The sequence below is a fragment of the Dromiciops gliroides genome, chromosome 1 (genome assembly GCF_019393635.1).
Source record: "Dromiciops gliroides isolate mDroGli1 chromosome 1, mDroGli1.pri, whole genome shotgun sequence".
Taxonomy (NCBI): Eukaryota; Metazoa; Chordata; class Mammalia; order Microbiotheria; family Microbiotheriidae; genus Dromiciops; species Dromiciops gliroides.
In genome coordinates, this window is record NC_057861.1 from 79,028,890 (window position 1) to 79,050,475 (window position 21,586).

The 21,586-nt window shown below is 46.2% G+C and overlaps 2 protein-coding genes across 9 annotated transcripts in view; one reads left to right on the forward strand and one right to left on the reverse strand.

Annotated features, from left to right (window-relative positions):
- Positions 1–11,592: 11,592 nt before the first annotated feature.
- TIGD5 (tigger transposable element derived 5) lies at positions 11,593–18,010 on the reverse strand. The gene has a single exon (XM_043979364.1). The coding sequence runs from the start codon at positions 17,940–17,942 to the stop codon at positions 15,924–15,926; it is 2,019 nt and encodes a 672-aa protein (XP_043835299.1). The 5' UTR covers positions 17,943–18,010; the 3' UTR covers positions 11,593–15,923.
- Positions 18,011–18,761: 751 nt separating this feature from the next.
- Positions 18,762–21,586, forward strand: part of EEF1D (eukaryotic translation elongation factor 1 delta) — a 31,317-nt gene continuing 28,492 nt past the window's right edge. For 5 of the 8 annotated variants that reach the window (XM_043971445.1, XM_043971451.1, XM_043971471.1 and 2 more), the window contains exon 1: positions 18,776–18,903. The gene's annotated coding sequence lies outside the window, so the exon portion shown is untranslated. Of the gene's footprint in view, positions 18,951–21,586 lie in introns of all 8 variants that reach the window. The other 3 variants (XM_043971498.1, XM_043971489.1, XM_043971508.1) reach the window with 3 other exon arrangements.

Genomic DNA, 21,586 nt, shown 5'->3' on the forward strand with positions numbered 1-21,586 from the left:
GTGGATAGAGTGCTAGGCTTGGAATCAGGAGGACTTGAGTTCAAATCTGGCCTCAGATGCCTGCCACCTCTGTGGGCAAGGCTCTTAACTTCTGCCTGCCTCAGTTTCCCCACCTGTGAAATGGGGTTAACAATAGCACCTAACTCCCAAACTCATTGTGAGGACCAAATGGGATATTTGTAAAGTGCTTAGCACTGTGTTAGCTATTATTTTTTGGCCACTATATTAGGTTTTTTGTTTTGTTTTTAGTGAGGCAATTGGGGTTAAGTGACTTGCCCAGGGTCACACAGCTAGTAAGTATTAAGTGTCTGAAGCCGGATTTGAACTCAAATACTCCTGACTCCAGGGCCTGTGCTCTATCCACTGCGCCACCTAGCTGCCCCCACTATATTAGTTTTAATGTAGCTTAAGTTTGAGTTAGAGTTTTCATTGCTGACTCATATTGAGCTTGCATTCTACTAAAGTCTTCAGATCTTTTTCACACCTACTGCTGTCCAGAAGTTCTCTCCAGTTCTGTTGATCCCAAATATAAGACTTGACATTTATCCCTTTTACATGGGATCTTTGTCCCATTGTTCTAGCTTGTTAAAATCTATTAAGCTTCTGGCACTCTTGTAAATAGTGTATGTCCAGCTTTGTGTCTTCTTTAAATTGGATAACATGCTCTGCTTTTATCCCAGTCATTGAAAAAATAAGTTGAATAACATGGAACTAAACCTATGATCTCAATCAGTAACCACTGGTTGCATTGAAAAAGGCAGCAGGCGAGAACTTCCCCATTTCTCAGATTTGGATTAAGCTCAGTGCATGTTGGGGTTTGGGAAAGGAACCTTTCATTTCTATAATATTTTTAGGTTGGCAAAGAACTTCCCTTATGACACTGTGAGGTTGGCAGTGCAAGTGTTATTACCCCCATTTTACAGTTATTTGCCAAATATCAAATAGCTAATGTGTCAAAACCAGAACTTGAGCTCAGATCTCTTAATCTAAAGTCCAAGGTTCTTTCTACCCATTTTGCTTTAGGACAAAGAGCTCAGTATTGAATCCAGAGACCAACATTCTGATCCAAATTCCTTGGCAAGATCTCCCCTCTTTGACCAGCCAGAGAAACTAATGGAGTCAACTTTGTCTTGCAATAGGATAAAACTTGCCTGAGTAATCTCAGCTCCTCACTTTAACCAACAGCTTGAACATATTGCCCCACCAAATCCATGAATCAAGCTTGTAACAAAGTAGCACAAACTTGAAATGATGCCAATGGTCATCAGTTGGGCACCAAAGGAGCCAATTGATCCACTCTAGTTTTGAGAAACTGAGCCCTAGGGAAGAACTCTAAATTTGTAGCTAGAAGACAAATTGTTCTACTTTCTAGCTTCCAACATTTTGGGGCCAGTCACTTCTCTGGGCCTCAGTTTCCTTATCTGTAAAGTCAAAAGAAATGGACTAGATCAGAGGTTCTTAACCTTTTTTTGTATCATGGATCCCTTTGACAATCTGCTGAAGCCTACTGTCCTCTTCAGAATGTTTTTGAATGCACAAAATACACAACATTACAAAGGAAATCAACTATATCGAAATGCAGTTATCAAAGTTGTTGGTTTGTTTTTTTTAATTCACAGATCCCAGCTTTAAAACCCTTGGATTAGATAATCTCTTCTTCCAGCTCTATCCTCTTAATGATGTTGACCAGTTTTCTTCTCACTACTCACTTCTGGCTAGGTTGAAAACTGAAGTGAAGTGACAGTATATATGTAGTGCTTCATTTGGGGCATCTAGATGGAACAGTGGATAGGGTACTAGGTTTGAGTCAGCAGGACCTGAGTTCAAATCCAGCCTTAGACACTTATTAGCTGGGTGAGTTACTACCTGGGCAAGTCACTTAACCTCTGTTTGCCTCAGTTTCCTCAACTGTAAAATGAAGACCTAGAGAGGGAAATGGCAAACCACTCCAGTATCTTTGCCCCGCAAAAATCATAAAAATAGGGTCACAAAGAGTCAGACATACTATGACAAGTGCATCATGTCTCTTGGAACTGCTGGGAAAATTGTTGGAACTGGATAAAATGAAAATTTTTAAAAAAGATGACAAGGTAAAAGAAGTGAGTGCAAAAAAGGAAATAGGGTAAGTGTAAGAATTTTTTGGTTTGGGGAAGAAAACCCAAAGGAATGTTCAGATATTTATCCTCAATACCAATTGTCTGTTTCCTTTGTGGAAAAGGTTAAGGATAGGGACTAGGTTTGTTATTTCATTGGTATTGGGGAACCCCCAAAGGAGGAAACACTTGCTCCAAATGCAAGTAGGTAGTTTCTCTGCAACCCATAATCTTAGAGTTACCTAGAACAGTGGGGTCAAACTCAAAGCCCACTAACCCTTACAAAAGGATCCCTGTGACTACATATTCACTGTTTTCTGAATAAACATTTCCAATTAGTTTAATACTTGAGGCAGCCTATTCTATTGTTGTGGGATAGTTCCAATGATTAGAAATGTCTTTCTTATTCTGATCTGAAGATTTCCTTCCAATAATTTTCTCCCTTAAATCCTAGCTCCATCTTCAATAGCTACACAAAACAAACTCCCCCTTCCTACAACAACCCCTGCCCCCAACACTTGTTTTTTTGTGGGTTTTTTTGGTGAGGCAATTGGGGTTAAGTGACTTACCCAGGGTCACACAGCTAGTAAGTGTTAAGTGTCTGAGGCCGGATTTGAACTCAGGTACTCCTGACTCCAGGGCTGGTGCTCTATCCACTGCTCCACCTAGCTGCCCCTGCCCCCAACACTTGTAAAGAACTATCCCATCTCCCTTAAGTTCTCTTTGCTCCAGCCCAAATTATTCCTGTTCCTTCAACCAATTCTTACATGTCTTCATTTGGGTTGTCTTTCTCTGGAGACAGTGCAATTTGTCAATATCAGATTTGAAGTATAGCATCTAGGGGTCTAAGTAGAATATAAGATCCTGGAATTATACAGCTAAAAGGGATCTTCCACCCTCTCATTTTACAGATGAGAAATATGGAAGAGTCCTTTGACCTCCTCAACTCACTTTCTGCAGCAGTTTTGCCCTCTGCTGGGCTTTTCCTAGTCTGCCAACTCAATCCTTTTGTGTGGGTTGAGAGATGTATGTTATGCCTGCAAAGGAAGCAGCTAACTCCTAGGCTGGATATCTGAAAAATAACATTCCACAATTTGAAGGGGAGCTCAGAGGCCCATCTAATCCAAGTTCTACCTCTTCATACACATGACAAATGGCTACCTGGTTGGTCTCTGCTTGACCTGTGACCTTTGTTGTCATAATCCCCATGGGTCTCAATTTTCTCAACTGTGAAGTGAAGGGATCAGACTAGATGGTCTGAGGTCTCTTCCAGCTCTCAATCTATGTATGACCCTATCTCCATTAACTGTGGAAGGTCACCATTTACCTCCAGGCAGCCCATTTCACACAGGCCAGCTGAGTACAGGAGAATTGTTCCTCATACTGAGACCAACTTGTCTCTGAAATTGCCTTTGATCATAAGAGTTCCATCCCATAGTGGCCAAACCAGAAAACATTTGGAAAACTGGCACAGTCAAGAAATAGCTCCAATTTCTAGAGCTCATTATTTATTCCCCTCATGGCAATTCTGTGACACAGGCTGGATATTATTTTATACATGAAGAAACAGGCTCATGGAGGTAAAGTCACATAGCTAGTAAGGCCAAGTCTCCTGTGCTCTTTCTACTGAACTACACTATCAGTAGGCAGACTGGAAAGAAACAGGAGTAACAAGAAAAGACACATAAAGGGAGAGTCAAACATTGAGGAATGGGGGAAATAGCAAAAAATAACAATATTTTTATATCATTTTCCTCACAATCTTGTGATGTAAAGAGTTTTTATATTTTTATCCCCATTTTACAGAAGGGGATGTTGAAGCACAAAGAGGTTAAGGTGACTTAACAATGATTGCAGCTAGTAAGCGTGAGATGGCCAAGGAATCAGTTTTACTCTGTATACCCCACTTTCCTTACTCTTGCAAGATGGCAACCTGTGAAATAACGGAATGGTGGAATGGGAAAAAAGTCTGATTTGGGGGAAACAGGACATAGGAATCCTGTCTCTATCAGGACTGGTTAAGTAGATCATGTCTAAAACTAGGTGTGGGACTACAGCAGAGCTGAACTGAGACAGGATGATGATACATCAAAACACCCTGAGAGAGGGTAAGAGATGACATGTCATGTCAAACCACCACCACCTCTCAGACCCCAAGAGCCCCAAGAATAGGAGTCTCCTCCTAGAACACAAAACCATAACCCACAGAATCAAGCTTTGTGGATACATGGTATAATAACACTTCTTTAAGCATTGCAGCTGCTGCCTCCTCAGCATGTGGATCTACTGAAGACCTGGAAAAGAAGGTTCTTGATATCAAGTCCCTTGGCATTACCAAATGCTTCAAGAGCAGGAGATGATGGGTTACCATGGGGCCCTTCTTACTGAAAGCTATGAGTGTTGTCTCCCCTCATTAGAATTGTGAGCAACTTGAGAGCAGAGTTTCTTTTTTTATTTGTATCCCCAGTGCTTTGCATATGGTAAGCACTTAATATTTGAATTTTATTCATTCATGTAGTGGAAAGAACACTCTATTTGGAATCAGAAGACTTGAGTTGAATCCCAACTCTACAACCTGTGTGACCTTAGGCAAGTCATTTCTCTCTGGGCCTGCTGATTTATAAAATGATGGTGTTGGGGGCAGCTAGGTGGCGCAGTGGATAGAGCACCAGCCCTGGAGTCAGGAGTACCTGAGTTCAAATCCGGCCTCAGACACTTAACACTTACTAGCTGTGTGACCCTGGGCAAGTCACTTGGCCCCAGTGGCCTCACTAAAAAAAAAAAAAAAATGAAGGTGTTGCATTATGATCTACTTCTTCCTTGGGCTTGGGCCTGGGCCTGGGGGCAATGGGACAGGTAAGTAACAAGAAAGAATAGTAATAATTTTTTTTTTTTTAAAGAATAGCAGGGGGCAGCTAGGTGGTGCAGTGGATAAAGCCCTGGCCCTGGATTCAGGAGTACCTGAGTTCAAATCCGGCCTCAGACACTTAACACTTACTAGCTGTGTGACCCTGGGCAAGTCACTTAACCCCCATTGCCCCGCAAAAAAAAAAAAAATAGCAAACAAATAAGCAGTTGGTTAAATCTTTATCAAGCATCTCAGGTGTGCCCAACATAGCTTGTAGCTCTGGAAACACATTTTCTCACATGAGCTCTGCACACCTTGAGGAAGAAACACAAAGTTGCATGTGTGCCAGGTGATGTTTCCTAAGGAGACCTAGTCTAATCTCAGTGGCACCTCCCTAGGGATTGAAGCCAATGGTTGTAGTCAGAGTAGCCCAGCAAATAGGATTATACGTTCCAGTCAGATGGTGTTAGAACTGTAAATTAAACTCCATGCACCCTTTCACTGCAATGATCAGGCCTTGTGGCTGAGCTGAACTGTGGAACAGAACTACAAAGTCCTAGCTTGGAGCCTTGAGGACCATCTCGTTCATTTTAGAATAGGGCAAGAGAGAGATTTACTCAACATTTGCTAACCTTGAGGTTTGTGCTTCAGGTAGGGATAAAGCAAGATTACTGAAGTCACTTCCAACTCAAATTCTGTAATTTTATTTCCAATGAGGCAGTGAGATACAGTGGAAAGAGTACTGGACTTGGTATGAGACATGGGTTCAAAGGCCAGATCTTTCATTTGTTAGTAGTGTGAAAGTAGGCAAATCATTTAACCTCTGAGTCTCTTCCTCATCTATAAAATAGGGAGAATTCTTATCCTGCCAACTCACAAAGGAAAGTGCTTTATAACAAAGAGTTACATAAACGAGGTTTAGTTTATTCTTGCCTAGCTTGTTACTTGTCCAAGCCCAAGCAGAGCCTGTATAGAGATAAATACCCTTTCCTCTCCCGATGCTTTCATACACCTCCCTGGGTTTACTCCTTTTTTGTCCCTCCAGTCCATGAGGACTGCAGAGTGGTAGAGGCAGCTTTGATATAGTGGAAAGAGGTACTTTGGGAACCTGCATTTGAATCCTGCCTCTTCCACCTCCAACCATAGACCTTGGGGTGTCCCTCTAGGTTTTAAAGTTGCTATTAGCAAAATGAGATTTAGACCAGATGACCCCCAAGTCATGACTCTGAGTCTTATGGTTTTTTGGCCAGGTTGTGGCTGATCCCTACTCAGAACTGTGTGAGTTCCAGGTGGGCAAGCATTTATTTCTTAACAATTACAAGCTCATCAAAAATGGAATGGGTTGCCTTAGGAGGTGGAGGATTCTCCCTCACAGGAAGATATCAATAGGAAGATGACCATGCATCAAAGGCAGAATCAATGTATTAAAGCTGAGAGCAGCATCAGATGTCATCTAAGTTATTACAGAAAAGGAAACAGAGGAGGTACCAAGTCCAGCTCCTGCAGATAGTAACAGAATCCAAACTTCATGCTGACCATCTTATACATGTCCATTCCACAAGACAAAGCTGCCTCAGCTTGCATCCTACCAAATGACAACACCTCACCCCCTCCAGAAGCAACATCCATTTGGCCTTCTCAATGACAGGAGGAACATGGCATTAGATCAGCCTCATGATCTCTCAGCAGATTTGGATGTAGGAGCCCTGAAGTTGCTATCTTTTTCTGAGAGTGCACCTTGATCTTCCTTGTCACTAAAGGAACTTTCTATGGTCCTCACCTTTCTCTGCTCATCTTGCCTGTCTTTTTACTTGACTTTTAACTCCTTAAAGTGGGGCACTGTTTCTAGGCTGCACTGTCCAAAGCTTTAGGGTGTCCCAGGTGGTATGATTTTTTTTTGTGGTGAGACAATTGGGGTTAAGTGACTTGCCTAAGGTCACACAGCTAGTAAGTGTTAAGTGTCTGAGGCCAGATTTGAACTCAGGTCCTCCTGACTCCAGGGCCAGTGCTCTATCCACTGTGCCATCTAGCTGCCCCCAGGTGGTATGATTTAAGGAGGGGCAGGTTCTTTACTCACCTGGCCTGTTCCCTGGTCCATAGATAACCCCAGGCCAACTTGCTAAGTAGCCAGACAGCAAAACTTTGTGTGCTGTGGTTGTTAGCTCCACTGAGCCTGCACCCTTCCCCTACCACTTCTCAAGATTACTTCCTGGTTCCCAGCAGGGGTAAAAAACCCAAGTTCTGCCTCAGCACCAGCAGAGACCTCTGTAATCTCCCTCCTGCCAACCACTCAGCCCTATCACCAGACTGTGAGCTTAGTTCCAGATGACACTGGCACTGCAGCTGATTCAGAGGCTTTCCCTGGCTTGGCTTGCCTGGCACTGGATCTGTGTCAGCATGACCTTGGAGTTGGGCTCCACTTCTGCCCTGGCACAGCAGCCCCCTCCTGCCGACCTTCTAAGCTGTCTTTGGCTGGAAAATTATCTCAGCCCATTCTTTTGTGGGTTTTGCTGCTCCAGGAATTGTCTTATGGCATTATTTGGAGGTTTTTTGGAGCGATCAAGTTGTGAATTCCAAGAGCTTACTGCCTTTCTTCTGCTATCACTATCTTGGCTCTGTTCCGGAAATCCCTTGAGATCTTTCTGGCCCTGAATTCTTTGCTTAGAAGCACACTGTCTTCATCAGTGCCAGCCCTAAGCAATTAGGGATTCTCACTGGGGATCACAGGTTCAGAAATTTAGAACTGAAAGGGTCCTCAGAGGTCATCTCTGAGTCAACATCCTCATTTTACAGATATGGAAATTTGAGGCTTAGAAAACTTAAATGAAACACCCCAAACGTCAAAAGCTAGAATTTGAATCTAGGGCCTCTGTCTCCAAATCCTTTATTTTACAACTGGGGAAAAAAAATAAGCCCTCGGGAGGTGACATGTCTTGATTACACAGTTAAGTAGCATATTTAAGACTAAAATCCAGGGCCTTCCAAGGCCAATGTTGTTTTCACCACACCTTGTTCCCCTCAATTCCCTGCTTTATTTGCAATTGATTGTTTGGCTAATGCTCTCTATACCCTGTCCTAGGCTTCTATGGAAAGGCAGGGAAGTAGACCATGATGCTGCTGAGGGCCCATTACCTGGGCACAGATTTCCAAGTACATCAAAAACTATGTCACTGAGGTAGCTGTGTTATAGTGGAGAGTAGGGGGAGAAAGAGAACAGATTTGGAGTTAGATCCCAGTTCTGCCATTTATTGCTGTGCAATTTGGGGACAAACCACAACCTGCCTCAATTTCTTCATTGGTAGATTGAAGATAGTTGTGCTATCCACCTTATGGAACTATTGAGAGGATCAAATAAGATGATGGAAATGGGAGCTGTGTAAAGATTTATACAGATGTCAGGTGTTTTTTTTTAATTAATGTAGCAATGCAGGTCAGGGCTTGATGCAAAAGATTTCATTTCATTTCACCTGTAAAGGTGAAGCCCCTGAGCTGCTGGGAAAAAAAGAATAAATCAGTCTATAGGTCATAAGGATTTTAGAGCTGTAAGACATAGTTTGTTAATGCCCTTGTTTTACATATGGGAAAACTGAGGATTCAAAAGATTAATGAATTGCTCCTTATGTTTAGGCAAACAGCTGTTAGCAAATGGCCATGTCTTCTGATTCCAAGTATAGTGGAATCTTTGCTACCTACCATACTCTGCTAGGATCCCCTCTTAGGGAAAGATGGTCACAGTACTTGGCTCATAGAACTGTAAAACTGTAGGACTGTCAGGGTTCCCCCTGCCAGTCAAACTCCTCCACAGCATCCTTGGCCTGTGTTCATCCAGCTTTTGTATTAACACCTCCGGTGATAAGAAACACCACCTAAGAAAGAAACCTATTCCTTGGCTGTTCAGTTCTCATTAGAAAGTTTGTTTGTTTTTCACAAAGCTGAAATCTGTCTCCTTATAATGTTCTTCTCCCACTGATCCTAGCCCAAAGGATTTGGAAGTCAAAGTAACATCATTTAGTCTAACCCCAAGTTGCCTTCTCTTGACTGGTCTCTGAAACAGGCTGTTTTCACCTGAAGAAAGCAGAAGTTTACCATGTAAACTCTCCAGGAAAATGCTGTGTTCATTTCTTCTGGTTAGGATGCTCCCTGAGGAAAGGCAGAATTGGGTACATGAAAGTCTTATGCACCACAGGTTTAGCAAGCTAAACTCTCACTGAAGTGGTTAAGAATGCTTCTAGATGAAATAGTAGCTGGGCTGAGTAGCTGTACAGTGATTTTGACAGCTACAACAGTAAGTTTGTGCTTTGATGCTTCCCCTCTCTGCAAGAAAAACTCAGTAATATGGGGTGGGGGTGGGGGGAATCACTGGGCTCTGGGAGTCAGGAAACCAGAGTTGTCTAGTCCTGGCTCCACCACTAAATTGCTGGGTGGTCCCAAGTATATAGCTTTCCTTTCAATTGCACAATTTCAGAATTAGAAAGAACTAATTCTGTCTGGAATGTGTTCCCTTCTCCTCTTTGCCTCCTAGAACCTTAGCCTCCTTTGCAGTTTAACTAAGGTGACCTTCTGGATCTCCCTGGCTTTTTAGTGCCTTTTCTGATCTCAAATGCTTATTCTCCCCAAACCCCTTCCCAACTCTCCTCCCAGATTCACCTAATATTTTAGTGAGTACTTCTTGAAGACAGAATCAGGAATCAGGAGACCTGAATTCAAATCCTAGCTCTGCCAACCTGCCCTCCAAGGTCACAGTCTCTAAGCCTTAGCTTCTCTAACTTCCTATAAAAGTGCTGGATGAATTGTCTGAACTATATTCCAATATTGCTATTTCCCACTCCTGCCCCTTAAAACATGGCATCTCTGAATTCTGTCTCTGTTAGGGTAGAAAGATGAGGCCCCACTTCTGCCACAGGGAAGCAATGACATGTACATTCTGTCTGTTGTTTTTAGCAATGTATGGGGCTAAACGTGGCAAGTCTTTACCTGAAAGGAACAAGGGCTGGAAGGCTCTTTAGAGAGTATGTGAGGTAACCCTATTATTTTACAGAGGGAAAAGGTGGCCCCAGAGGGGGAGATGACTCACCAAGTAGTGAGTAGCAGAGTAGCAGAGTAGCAGAGTCAGGATTCGAGCCCAGGTGCTCTTACCCTCAAATATAGATTTTCTTTTTTTGCAAGGCAATGAGGGTTAAGTGACTTGCCCAGGGTCACACAGCTAGTATCAAGTATCTGAGGCCAGATTTGAACTCGGGTCTTCCTGAATCCAGGGCCAGTGCTTTATCCACTGTGCCACCTAGGAGCCCCTCAAATATAGATTTTCCCCAAAGCTGACATTGGTTCTGTCTTTCTAGCCTTGGCTTCTTTTTTGTTGTTGTTGTTTTGGGTTTTTTTGAGGGGCAATTGGGGTTAAGTGACTTGCCCAGGGTCACACAGCTAGTAAGTGTTAAGTGTCTGAGGCCAGATTTGAACTCAGGTACTCCTGAATCCAGGGCCGGTGCTCTATCCACTGCCCCTAGCCTTAGCTTCTTAAAAGAGAGATCTACTGATATTCTAAAGTAGTATTTATCTTAGCTAATGCTTTCTGGGAGAGTTCCAGGGAGGGATTTGAGCCTCAGGAAAGCCCCACACAGATGCTTAAGTACATGGCCTAAATCCTAGTTGTTCTCTCATTTCTACAATGCACTGGAGTTTGCTTGGATCCTTTCTGCTAATGCTGTCACTCCCCTCTCCAGGATTTTCTGAGTGTCAGGGTGGAGACAGAAGGTAAGCCTGCAGAGGAACCTCACCTCCATACCTTAGGGTCTCCACCAACAGGATCTGAACTTTCAGGAATCTGACATGCTCCTTTTCAATAAAAAATCTGAGGCATCCCAGGCTAGTTCATCCTCCTATTTTTAATAGTTGGAGAAACTAAAGCTCAGAGAGGTGAAGTAATTTGTCTATGCAGCTGGCTTTTCTACAGCATTTTATAGCTTATAAAAGCACTCCACATAAAAGATCTCATTTGAACCATAACTATCCCATGAAGTAGTTAGTGCAAATAGTATTATTCCCATTTTACAGAAAAGGAAACTGAAGTTAAGGTGTAGGGACTTGTCCTCCATTATCCATAATAAAGAACAGAGCCAACACTCCAACCTGGGTCTCACAATTCCTGGCTCAGGGATTTGTCAGTTACTTTTTTTCTTTTCATTATAGCAAAGTCTCAGAGAATTGGGTGAATGCTTAAACCTGAGTTCAAATCCAACCCCACTTATTGGTTTCATGACCCTAAGCATGTCACTTAACCCTATTTGCCTCAATTTCCTCATCTGTAGAACGAGGTGAAGGAAATCACAAACCACTCCAATCTGGGCAGCTAGGTGGGACAGTAAATAAGAGCACCAGGCCTGGAGTCAGGAAGACTTGAATTCAAATCCAGCTTCAGATAACTTACTGGCTAGGGTCACAAAGAATAGGACACCAGTGAATAACAATAAATAATTCCTAAGATTAAGGGATTTATTATTGTTCAGTTGTGTCCAAACCTTTGTGACTCCATTTCGGGTTTTCTTGGCAAAAACACTGGAGTGGTTTGCCATTACCTTCTCCAGCTCATTTTACAGATGAGGAAACTGAGGCAAACAGAAGTAACTTGTCCAGGGTCACACAGTCAATAGGTGTCTGTGGCTGGATTTGAACTCAGGTCTTCCTGACTCCAGGTCTTGATTTATCATTAGGAGGAACCTTAAAGCTTATCCCATCTCAACCCTTCTTTGCACAGCTCCCCAGAAGTCACAGAAATAGCCGAACTAGGATTCAGAACTCTGGTATCCTGACTCCAAACCCAAAATACTTTCCATTAGCCTATGCTACCCCTGCTTATATTGGGTAAAAGTTTGTTTAATCAGTGAATGCTACCCACAGTCTATGCCTGCTTAGGTACAAGATTGAGGATACCAGAAGGGCCCAGTGAATGGCAAAGAACTGTATAACCTACCTCAGGTGACAGGCTATTAACCTGAGGCCTGGCACACACGTTGATTAAAGTGCTAACAACCTCTTCCACCCACTGGGTGGGGGATTTGAATGTGCAAATAGATTTCACTATAGTGAAAATCTATAATGAAAAAGGGTCTTTGCACTTCATAGAGCAAAAGGGCACTACAGACAAATCAATCAAAGTTGTCTGACCCAGAAGTCCTAGCACAGAGTAAGCTCCTGCCAAGTCCCATTTAATTTAAGCCTCAGGTCAGGTTTTGTAGCTACATCACAAAGTCATGTCCCATCACGTCCCAGAACCTCTTCATAGCAAGTCCTAATCTCTTACAGATAGCCAATGCTTCTCTGCCTAGTCAGATTCTGAGTTTCTGAATTGAGTGGAAGGAGGGCTGGATTTGGATCAGAACACTTTGGGTTCCATTTCTAGCTCTTCTATTTATTACCTGGGTGACTTTAGGCCCCTTCTGTGGGATTTAGTCTCATCTGTGAGGAGATTGTTTCTTCCAGTTCCAAACTTAAAATCATATCCTGTGGCTGCTCAGAGTGCTGGGAGTACTTCTGTAGCAGGCCTGCAACACTGACCAGTTTCTTAATCAGCTCCCCGAAATAGAAAAAACAAAATAGTCTGTCATGTTTGAAACCTTAGTGCTTAGCTCCATGGTGCCTCTTCAAGGCCTCTCACATCTTGGCTCCTCTTCTGTCCCCACTGCCACTCCCCCCACTGCCATTCCAAGCTACTCATGGATTATTAAGATAACCTAACACGTATTTCCACCTTCTCTTTCTCTTCCAATCCATTCCTCATCCTATTGCTAGAATAATCTCTCCTTTGCACAGACCAGGTCCCATCATTCCTCTGTCCAAACATTTTCTGGTGGTTTCCAACTGTACACCAAAGTTCAAATTCCTTTCTCTGGCATTCAAGGCCAAACAATTGGGCACCAGTTTACGTTTCCAGACTCCCCTATTACTCCACTCTATATTTCATCCCAAGTACACAACTCTATCACCTGAACAATTTTCCCGCCTCTATGCTCATGCACCCTTGTGCCTGGAACATCTTCCCTCTTCCCCCTTTGTCTGTTTACATTGCTATCCATTCTTTAAAGACCCAGAGTCAGCAGGCCTAAGATCAAATCCTGATTTAGACAATTACTGTGTGATCCCTCACAAATCACTTACCTTCAATTTCCTCATCTGTAAAATGGGGATAATAATAGCACCAATCTCTCAGGATTGTTGTGAAGACCAAATGAGATCTCTACTTTACAAATCCTGCTTAGTACTACCTGAATGTTAGTTATAGCTAAAGAACATCCAAATGTCATTTTTTTTTTCAGGAAAACTCTCATGATCCACCTAGCTTGTAAGGCTCTTTTCTTACCTGGACCTCAAAATACACTTTGTACCTTTCAAATTATTATAACTTTTCATTAGAGGTAATTATGCTTGTGTCTGATCTCCCTAGCAGCCTGTAAACTCAAAGAGGGCAAGGTCTCTGCATTTTCTCTAGCACCCAAAAAGATTCTTCACCCAGTAAGTGTTTAATACATTTTTGTTGAATGAAGACCAGATATATTGACCCCCAACCTGATGACACCTTCATTCAAAATACAATTTTTCCTGCAAACCGATTTCCATGTGTTTTATGCTAGCCTGCTGATTTCTTAAACAGTTAAGAGGGAGGATTCAGACTCTTAGTCTTAAAGGAAAATAGCTTTTCAAGAATCACATGAAAACTGACTTGTAACTAATTTAAGAGAATCTGTGAGGCATAATTTTTTTTTTATTTCCCTCCAAATTCCCATCTGTTTCTAACAGATCCTTCTCCATATGGACTCCTTGTTTTCAGAGTTCTCATTTGTAGTCAAATAAGGCTGGGGGGGGGGGGGGTGAGGGGAAATTAGGAATTGGGGAGAGAGGAGGACTAGAGTCAGAAAATTAGCTGCCAATTAATTGATTACAGTTGCTGTCTACTGCCTGAAAGGATTCACAGTCATTCACCAAGTAGTTGTGAGTAGCAGACAGATTTCTTTCAATTCCTCTTTAAATCCTACCCCCAATCCCAATAAAGTAACAATGAACTCTGAACTACTAGGTTAGGCCTCAGGACCAGACAGTGCCAATGTCACAGACACAAGAGGCACCAGGGCTATTTTTCCCCTCTTCCAGATTGTTCTATCCAGTCTATTTTGCTCAGAAGATGAACAAAAGTTGCCAAGATTTCCCCAAACTCACACCAAGTCCTATCTGAACACCAGTCCTTTGTGAATTTTGTGTCCTTTTTGATCTGGTCATGTCCCAAATTAGCAAACAGACTTACTACCTACAAGAAAGTCCACCCACAAAGAATGATTCTTACCAAAGGATCTTTCCCCACCAGGAATCCAAGTGAAGAAGACCAATTTGGTGTCAGGAAGGGCAAGGTTAATAAGGCAATAGTGATTTTTCCATTGGACCCACTCTCCTCACCTCCAGATACTGACACTATAAAAACTGGGGGATTGATTCCTAGAAGGATGCCCTAGCTTTGATCACAGAGAAACTGAGTAATTTCCCAAAATCCATAGTGGGCACAAAGTGTGTGCACACACTCAGTGTGCCATTGTTGACAACCACAAACATACTGGACTAAAAATAGGTTATTTTCAAGTTATCTGGAGGGAGACCCACAGAGGCCCCATATTCAGACACTCCAATAATCTATAGTAAAACTGTTGAAAATGTTATTTTTCTTTAAAAACAAAAACAAAATCCCAAACCACACACAAAACCCCTTTCACAAAAACCAGAGACCAAGAAAAGTTGAACAAATCTACAACCCAAGTTGGTTACAGAAACTAGGGATGTATCCTGGGGTCTATGCTTATCCCCTAGGATAGCCCAAATGCTACAGAATTCTCCCCATTCAGAGCCAGACCGAAAACCCTTCTTCAAACCCATGAATGATCTCAGACATTCTAAATTGACTTTTTCATATGAATGATCTTTCTTGGCTCAACTCCCAAGGGCAACTTAGCTAATACCTCAGGGCTGATACCTTCCAACCCAGTCCCAGGATGGCAGTCATAATCCCTCCCTTAAGGAGCATCCTTCCCATTCCCCAGATCAGTCTAGAGCCAGCCCCTCACCAGCTTCTGGCCATGGTGCCCCCTTACGGTCTGGGTTATAAAACTGGCTCTAGGTTGTTGGGGGGGGTTTTAATATATATAAGAAGTGGTCAGTTTTTTTCCCCCATTTTGAAGATTAAAAAGCTACGGCAAGCCCTAGCTAACTCCAGCACCAGGGCTCACAGGCTCCTCCCAGCAAGAGGAGAAACAAGCAGGCCCCTATCCAGTGCATGTGACTGGGAAGAAGGAGGAGAAAAGGAGAGGAGGGTAAGGATATAGTGGGAACCATATCAGAAGAGGACAGGAAAGAGGTAAAGAGGAGACATGGGTGAAAGGCCTTCTGTGTGAGGGGGTGGATATATCACACCTGGCATTAAAAAGGACATACTCTCAAAGAGGACCACCACAGCTCTAGGCTTGGGGAACCTCAGAAGGGTTAAGGTTTTGAACACAGTGAAAGCTGCTCCCTGATAGAGCCTCCAGGGCTCCTGTGTATATAGACACATGTGAGTGTGGAAGGTACTGGCTAAGATGGCTCTTTGCTGCCCCATGCTAAGCAACTGTCCTCTCAGGTTGCCTCCCCATGACATTCCTAACCATGTGCTTCTTTGCTGATGACTAAGAGTTGCATCTCGGCCCATTACTGGTAGTGACCCCAGTGTCACCAGTCCAGTTCCCTTTGGTGACTTTAGGAGTAGGGCATCATTCCCCCATTGCTATCTCTGAGGCTCTTGGTCCCCTCCTGGTTGTTGCAGGGGTTAGCCCACGATACTGGAGGGGGAAAGGGATAGGAGCCAATTAACTTTCCTCTATAAAGGTGCAGAAGTAAAAAGGGGTCAGTTGAGTCCTAGGCCCCTAACTCTCTAAGTCTTGCCCCTCCAACAGCCATCAGAAGATACACAATCAGGGCCCTGTCTCCCCGAGCCGCTGAGCCATGCTGATTAAGGATCGAAGCTGCACCAGCTTTAAGGGTCCCACCTCCCTGGGATCACGGCTCTCCAGCCACCGTAGAGCTGTCTCAAGACCCCTAATGGCCTCCCCAGCTGTAGGCACTGGTGATGGCCCTCCTGTTCCAGCTTCTTCCTCTCCATGGGGTGGACCAGCCAGTGGTGGGAAGGCCCCACAGGAGGGCTGCTCCCGACCTCCCCCATCCTCCTCCTCCTCCTCTCCCCCACCCTCTGGGGGCTCCCCCAAGCCTGGGGCCCCATCGTCCAGATGCAGCCATTCTGCCACATCCTCAGGTGCTAGGCGCTTGTAAGTGAGGGCAGCCAAGTGTGTTAGGTCACTGAGGACTTTGCTGTGTTCCTCTGCCTCCTCATCCTCCCCAGAGGCCCCTGGGTGGGGCTGGACCAGTTGTTCCTCATCCTCCGGACGGGGCTCAAAGGCGGCTCTAAGACCCAGCAGCCAGCATCGCTCAATGCTGCCTGCCTGGACCAGGTCCCAAGACAGGCCAGCCAGGTAGAGCATGTCCTTCAGCATGAAGCTACGAACAAAGTCCAGAGGGGAGCCACCTGCACATGACACAGCCAGTCGCAGAAGTTCCCGTTTGTATAGCTGTTTGAAAGCAGATACCACCCCTTGCTCCAGGGGTGCTGGAATCTTACCCCGGGCACTGCTCTTGGACAGGAAAAGCACCCGCACTGCACCATCAGGGGTCTGAAGCTCCTCAGGGTGGCACAAGGCTGGCCCTAGGCCCAGGCCACCAGCTGCCCTTTGCCGTTTGCCAGCCTCCTCACCCTCCTCTGGGGAGGGTGGCAGAGGGCCGGGTGGCCTGGACCCAGGGTGATGATTCACTAACAAGACAGCTTTCTGCTGCAGGCAGCTGCGCCGCAGGTAGCGCCTGACACCTGGCACAAACTCCTCAAAGAACCAGCCACGGAGCAGTGTGGCACTGAGCCAAGCATCAGGGCTATATCGGTAGGAGGCAGGAAACTTGTCTTGATTGTGGTGTCGCAAGCTAGGTGGGTCAGGAAGCTGCCCAATCACCAGGGGCTTCAGCTTGTGGCTGCCAGTCAAGTTGGCTGCTAGCAGCACCGTAACCCTGTCACCTCGACACCTCTGTCCTCCACTTCCAGGGTCCCCTTCCCCAGGAGGGGCTGCCTGCTCAGGCAACAACTTCCAGTAGAGTCCAGTGACATTGGCATTGTAGATCTGTTCATCCCCATAGCCTCCATCTGTGGGGGTCGGGGGTGGCATAGGTGAGGGATGGTCCCCAATGCCTACAAGGTCTGGTTCAGCCTTAACGGTGGGCAGTGATGGAGCTGAAGCAGGGGTGGGGGGAGGTGGCTCTGCTTCACCATAGATTCGTTGACTGGAGATGCCATGGCGCTTCTGCCACCTCCAGAACCAGCCATGGCTGGCCTTAAAAGTGCACTCAGGCCCATAGATCTGGCGGGCAAAGGCCTCTGCCTGGGCCTGGATGATAGGACCAGAGAGAGGGATGCCATGCTGGCGCAGGGTGAGGAACCAGGTATAGACAGCGCGATCGATCTCCTCCTCGTTGGCCAGTCGCATCTTCTTCCGTTGGGTGCCCACCTCTCCGCCCAGCTGGTCCAGGAACCAACGAAGCTTGGGCTCATCCTTGAGCCAGCCGCGCAGGGTGCCCCCAGGGACCCCGAAGTCCCTGCACACGCTGGCCTGCCGCTCCCCGCCCTTCACACGTTCGATGGCCTGGAGCTTGTCCTTGATGGAGTAGGCCTTTCGGAAGGCCATCTTCACGGCCAGGCCCGACGCCCCAGGGCTGACCCCTGCCCCCGGAGGGGCTGCGGACACGGCAGGCAAGGGGCCCCGGCCCGGGCCTGGAGGCGGCTGCTCTTCTTCCCCCACCTCCTGGGGCAGGAGCGGAGGTCCCGGCTGGGCAGGTGCCGGGGGCCGCCGGCGGCGAGGGTGCGGGGCCGGGCCCGGGTGCCCCGTGGAGTACATGGAGGCGGAGGCAGCGACGGAGGCAGCTGGAAGCCATATACACTGGGCCGCCCCGTTCGCCCACCCGCCTCCGGCCGGGGCAGGCGCGTTATAGGCGGGGCACGAGCGCAAAGGGCGGGGAGTCGAGGGGGAGGGGGCGGGGGAAGGGGAGGAGGAGGGAGGAGGGAGAGGAGGGGAAGGGGAGCCACCCGCCTGCGCGTCTCTTCCCTTTTGTCTCCCCCTAGCTCCGGAGAGCGCCCCTGACGGAGAAAAGGGACGGGCCAGGCGGCCTCAGGCCACCCCTGCGCAGGCGCATCAGCCTCATCCTCACCCTCCAAGTTCTTCAAACTCGCCCCCCTTTCTTCCCCGCGCCCAGACGCAGGCGCACAGGCTTATCTCTAGCCCCACCGCCTTCTTTCCATCCGCAATTGCGCAGGCGCATATGTTTAGCCACGCCCTCTCCTAGACCGACTAGCCTCTTTCCAAGGTTCTTGGGTTTGGCCCCACCTACCTTTGCTCTTCTTCCTGAGTCTAGAACTCGAGTCCTTCTCCTTCTCTGGCACGCGCAGCCACGCACGCGGCATAGAGACTCCGCCCCTTGGACGTCCCCTCCTGTCCCCCTCCCTTGCCATCGGAGTTATACGACAGACGATTCCATTCAGTTGGAGGGGAGGGGTAGGGAGTTATCTCTCTCTATCAATCTGCCTCGAGCTGGAGAGAAGACTCGGTGCACTCTCCTGCTCACACTCTACGCTCGCGATTCCGGGGTCGGGGTTGTAGCATCCTCGGGCCTAGGCAGAGGGCGGGGGGCGGGAAGGCAGAATTTCCCAGTTTCCCCCCCTTCATCTTGTGGAGTGGCGGTTGGTAGGGTCCAGCTCCTCATTTCCCGTGCGCTGCCGCCCTGGTCTCCCTTTCCCTGCCGCTTCCCGCCGGATTGGCTTTGAGACTAATCTCTCGCTGCTGCTTTCCCTTCTCACGGAGTGTGAGTACTGGGGGCCCGGGCCCGAGCCTCTGCAGGCTGGTTTGAGGGTAAAGCTCCACCCCCTTCCTCCCCTGCCTGTGCCCCCCACCCCCCCGGCCTCTTCTAAGGTGCCGCCTGAGCTTCTGTTGAGAGTGTAGGGCAAGTGACCTCCCCAGGAGGGGCCTCCACGGCGAAGGGAGCGCGTTAGGGGCTGTAGGTCAAAGTGCTGCTCGCCGTTTAGGCTGTGGAAAGGGGAACGTCTTTAGAGGGAAAGGGCAGGCTGTGTCGCCTTCCGGGCAGATTGATCACTGCCCCGACGTACCCCCACGTGGCTCCCCTGGGAGCCTTTCAGCGCCGGCCAGCTGCTTGGTACCCGAGGTTTTCTCTGCAGGACTGGGGCTTGGGCTCCAGATATCCACAGGCCGGAGACCGAGGGCCCCAGACGCAGGCAGCTAGTTCATTTCGGTAAACTAATAGGAGAAACCGGGCGCGGCTGCCCTCTCCACAAGGGAAGGGTGTCTTGTTTCTCTGACTCCGTTTGACTCCCTGCCCTCTTGGCATTTGGAACCTGGACTGTGAGCGCCGGAAAGGGGACCTTAGAGATCGTCTGATTCAGGCTCTTCCTCTTATGCTGGGGCAAACTGAGGCCAAGGAATGGGCTTTGCTCTGGCCATACAGGGAATTACAAGAATAGGAAGAAACTAAGGTTCTAGAAGAGTGAGGAGGAAGGAGATGGGATAGTCTGGACCAGTATTCTCCCAGGATGATAGTGATACTCTTTTTCCTTTGAGGATTGCTCCCTTAGGATATGATAGGATTGGCATGTAAACATTAAAACACTGTATATTAAACTCAACAAGCATTAAATGCCTGCTAAGTTCCCAGCATGCTAGGGGCCAAAGGTACAAAGATAAAAATGAAAGTCTTTGCCTCGGGGAGCTTGTGGCCTGTAGTAAAGCATCCACACCACTATAGCAGGAGAAAAACTGAGGAAGAAAACAAAGTTTAATGGAGGGAGGTGGTAATTGAACTGAACTGAACTGTGAAGTGTGTGACCCGACTGAGAAGCAGAATGAGAAGGAAATTCATTCCAGGAATGGAGAACAATCTGCAAATTCCGTGGAAATAGGGAGTATTCAGGAACAGCAGAAGGCAAATTTTACTTGAATGTAGAGTTTGTGAAGGCAGCAGTGGTAGTCCGTAGCCAAATTATGGACAGCCTTACACTAAGGACTTTGTATTTTTCCTATAGACAGTGGGGAGCTGCTGGAGGTTTCTGAGCCAGGGAGAATCCTGGCCAGATTTATGCTTTAGGAAGATTGTTTGGGCTATTGCTATTTGGAGGAGGGACTGGGGAGCTACTAAGATTGGGATCTGAAGACCTATTAATTTATGACAATAATCCTGATAAGAGATAAGAAAAATATACTGATTGGAGAGAAGCTGTGTGGGAGAAAAATGAAGTTAGGGGCCTGGTTTCTGAAAAAATGGAGAAGTTTAGAAGTAGAGATAATTGGGGTGAAGAAAATGAGTTTGGTTTTGGACATGCTGTGTGTGAAATGTTCATGAAATAGCTAGGTGAAGATGTCCAGTATTCAGGACTAGTTAGTAGAGAAATTAGGGCTGAATATGGGTTTCTGGTTCCTCTTGGATTGACAGAATGCTTAAAACCCATGAGAGCTGATAAGATCTAAGAAGAGGGTATACAAACAGCCTTGGAATACCTACACTAGGGGATCAGGAGATGAGGGGGAGACAGAGCAAAGGATGGAGAAGGGAAGAAGAAACAGCAATGTTACAAGAACCAAGGGAGCAGAGGATCCAGGAAGTGGCAGGTGCTCAGTGGCAATGTTTGAGAAAGCACTGAAGTGCTATAGAAAGAATTCTGGTCTTTGTCTCATCTAGGCTTCTAACTTCCTTTATATCCATGAACAAGTCCTTTCCTGGGTTAAGATTTCCTCTGTAGACAGAAGGGGATGAGTTAAATGATCTAAGAGTGGAAATCATGTTCTATGAAGATAAGAACTGAGAAGATATTTAGCCTGAAGAAAAGACCATAGCTTCAAAGATTGGATTGAACTTGAGCCAGACTATAAAGGATAGATAGAAATTGTATGCCAGAGGAGAGGAAGGAGAAGTGGGCAGTCTCATACAGGAGAGTTTAAATGTAGACCAAGGGTGGAAATGAGTTTGATGTATGTAAAAGGGCTGAGTAGACAGGTTGGCTCAGCTAGAACGGACAGGAATTTTAGGAATAGTGGAGAATTAGTTGGTAAAGTGGAAACATCATGAGTAGCAGTGGGGAAGGATGGGTAGAGTTCTAGATTTGGAGTCAAGAAAAGACTTGAATTCAAATCCTTCCTCCCATACTTAACTAGGTGCATTATTATGGGCATTTTCACTATTTCCTGTGCCTGGACTGCTCTCCCTCATCTCTGCCTCCTGGCTTTGCTGTCCAAGTCTTAGCTAAAATCCTACTTGGTTAAAAAAGCCTTTTCCAGATTCCCTTAATGCCAGTGGCTTCATCTATTGATTACTTGCAATTTATTCTGTATGTCTTTTTTGTATATTGTAGCCTACATATTGTCTCTACCATTGGACTGTGAACTCCTTGAGACAAAGATCTATCTTTTGCCTTTCATTAGATCCCCAGCACTTAGCACATGCATGGCACATAGTAGGTGCTTAAATGTTTACTGATGAC

Coding starts and splice junctions, on each gene's coding strand:
- TIGD5 (XM_043979364.1), bottom strand. CDS start 17,942: ATGTACTCCACGGGGCACCCGGGCCCGGCCCCGCACCCTCGCCGCCGG.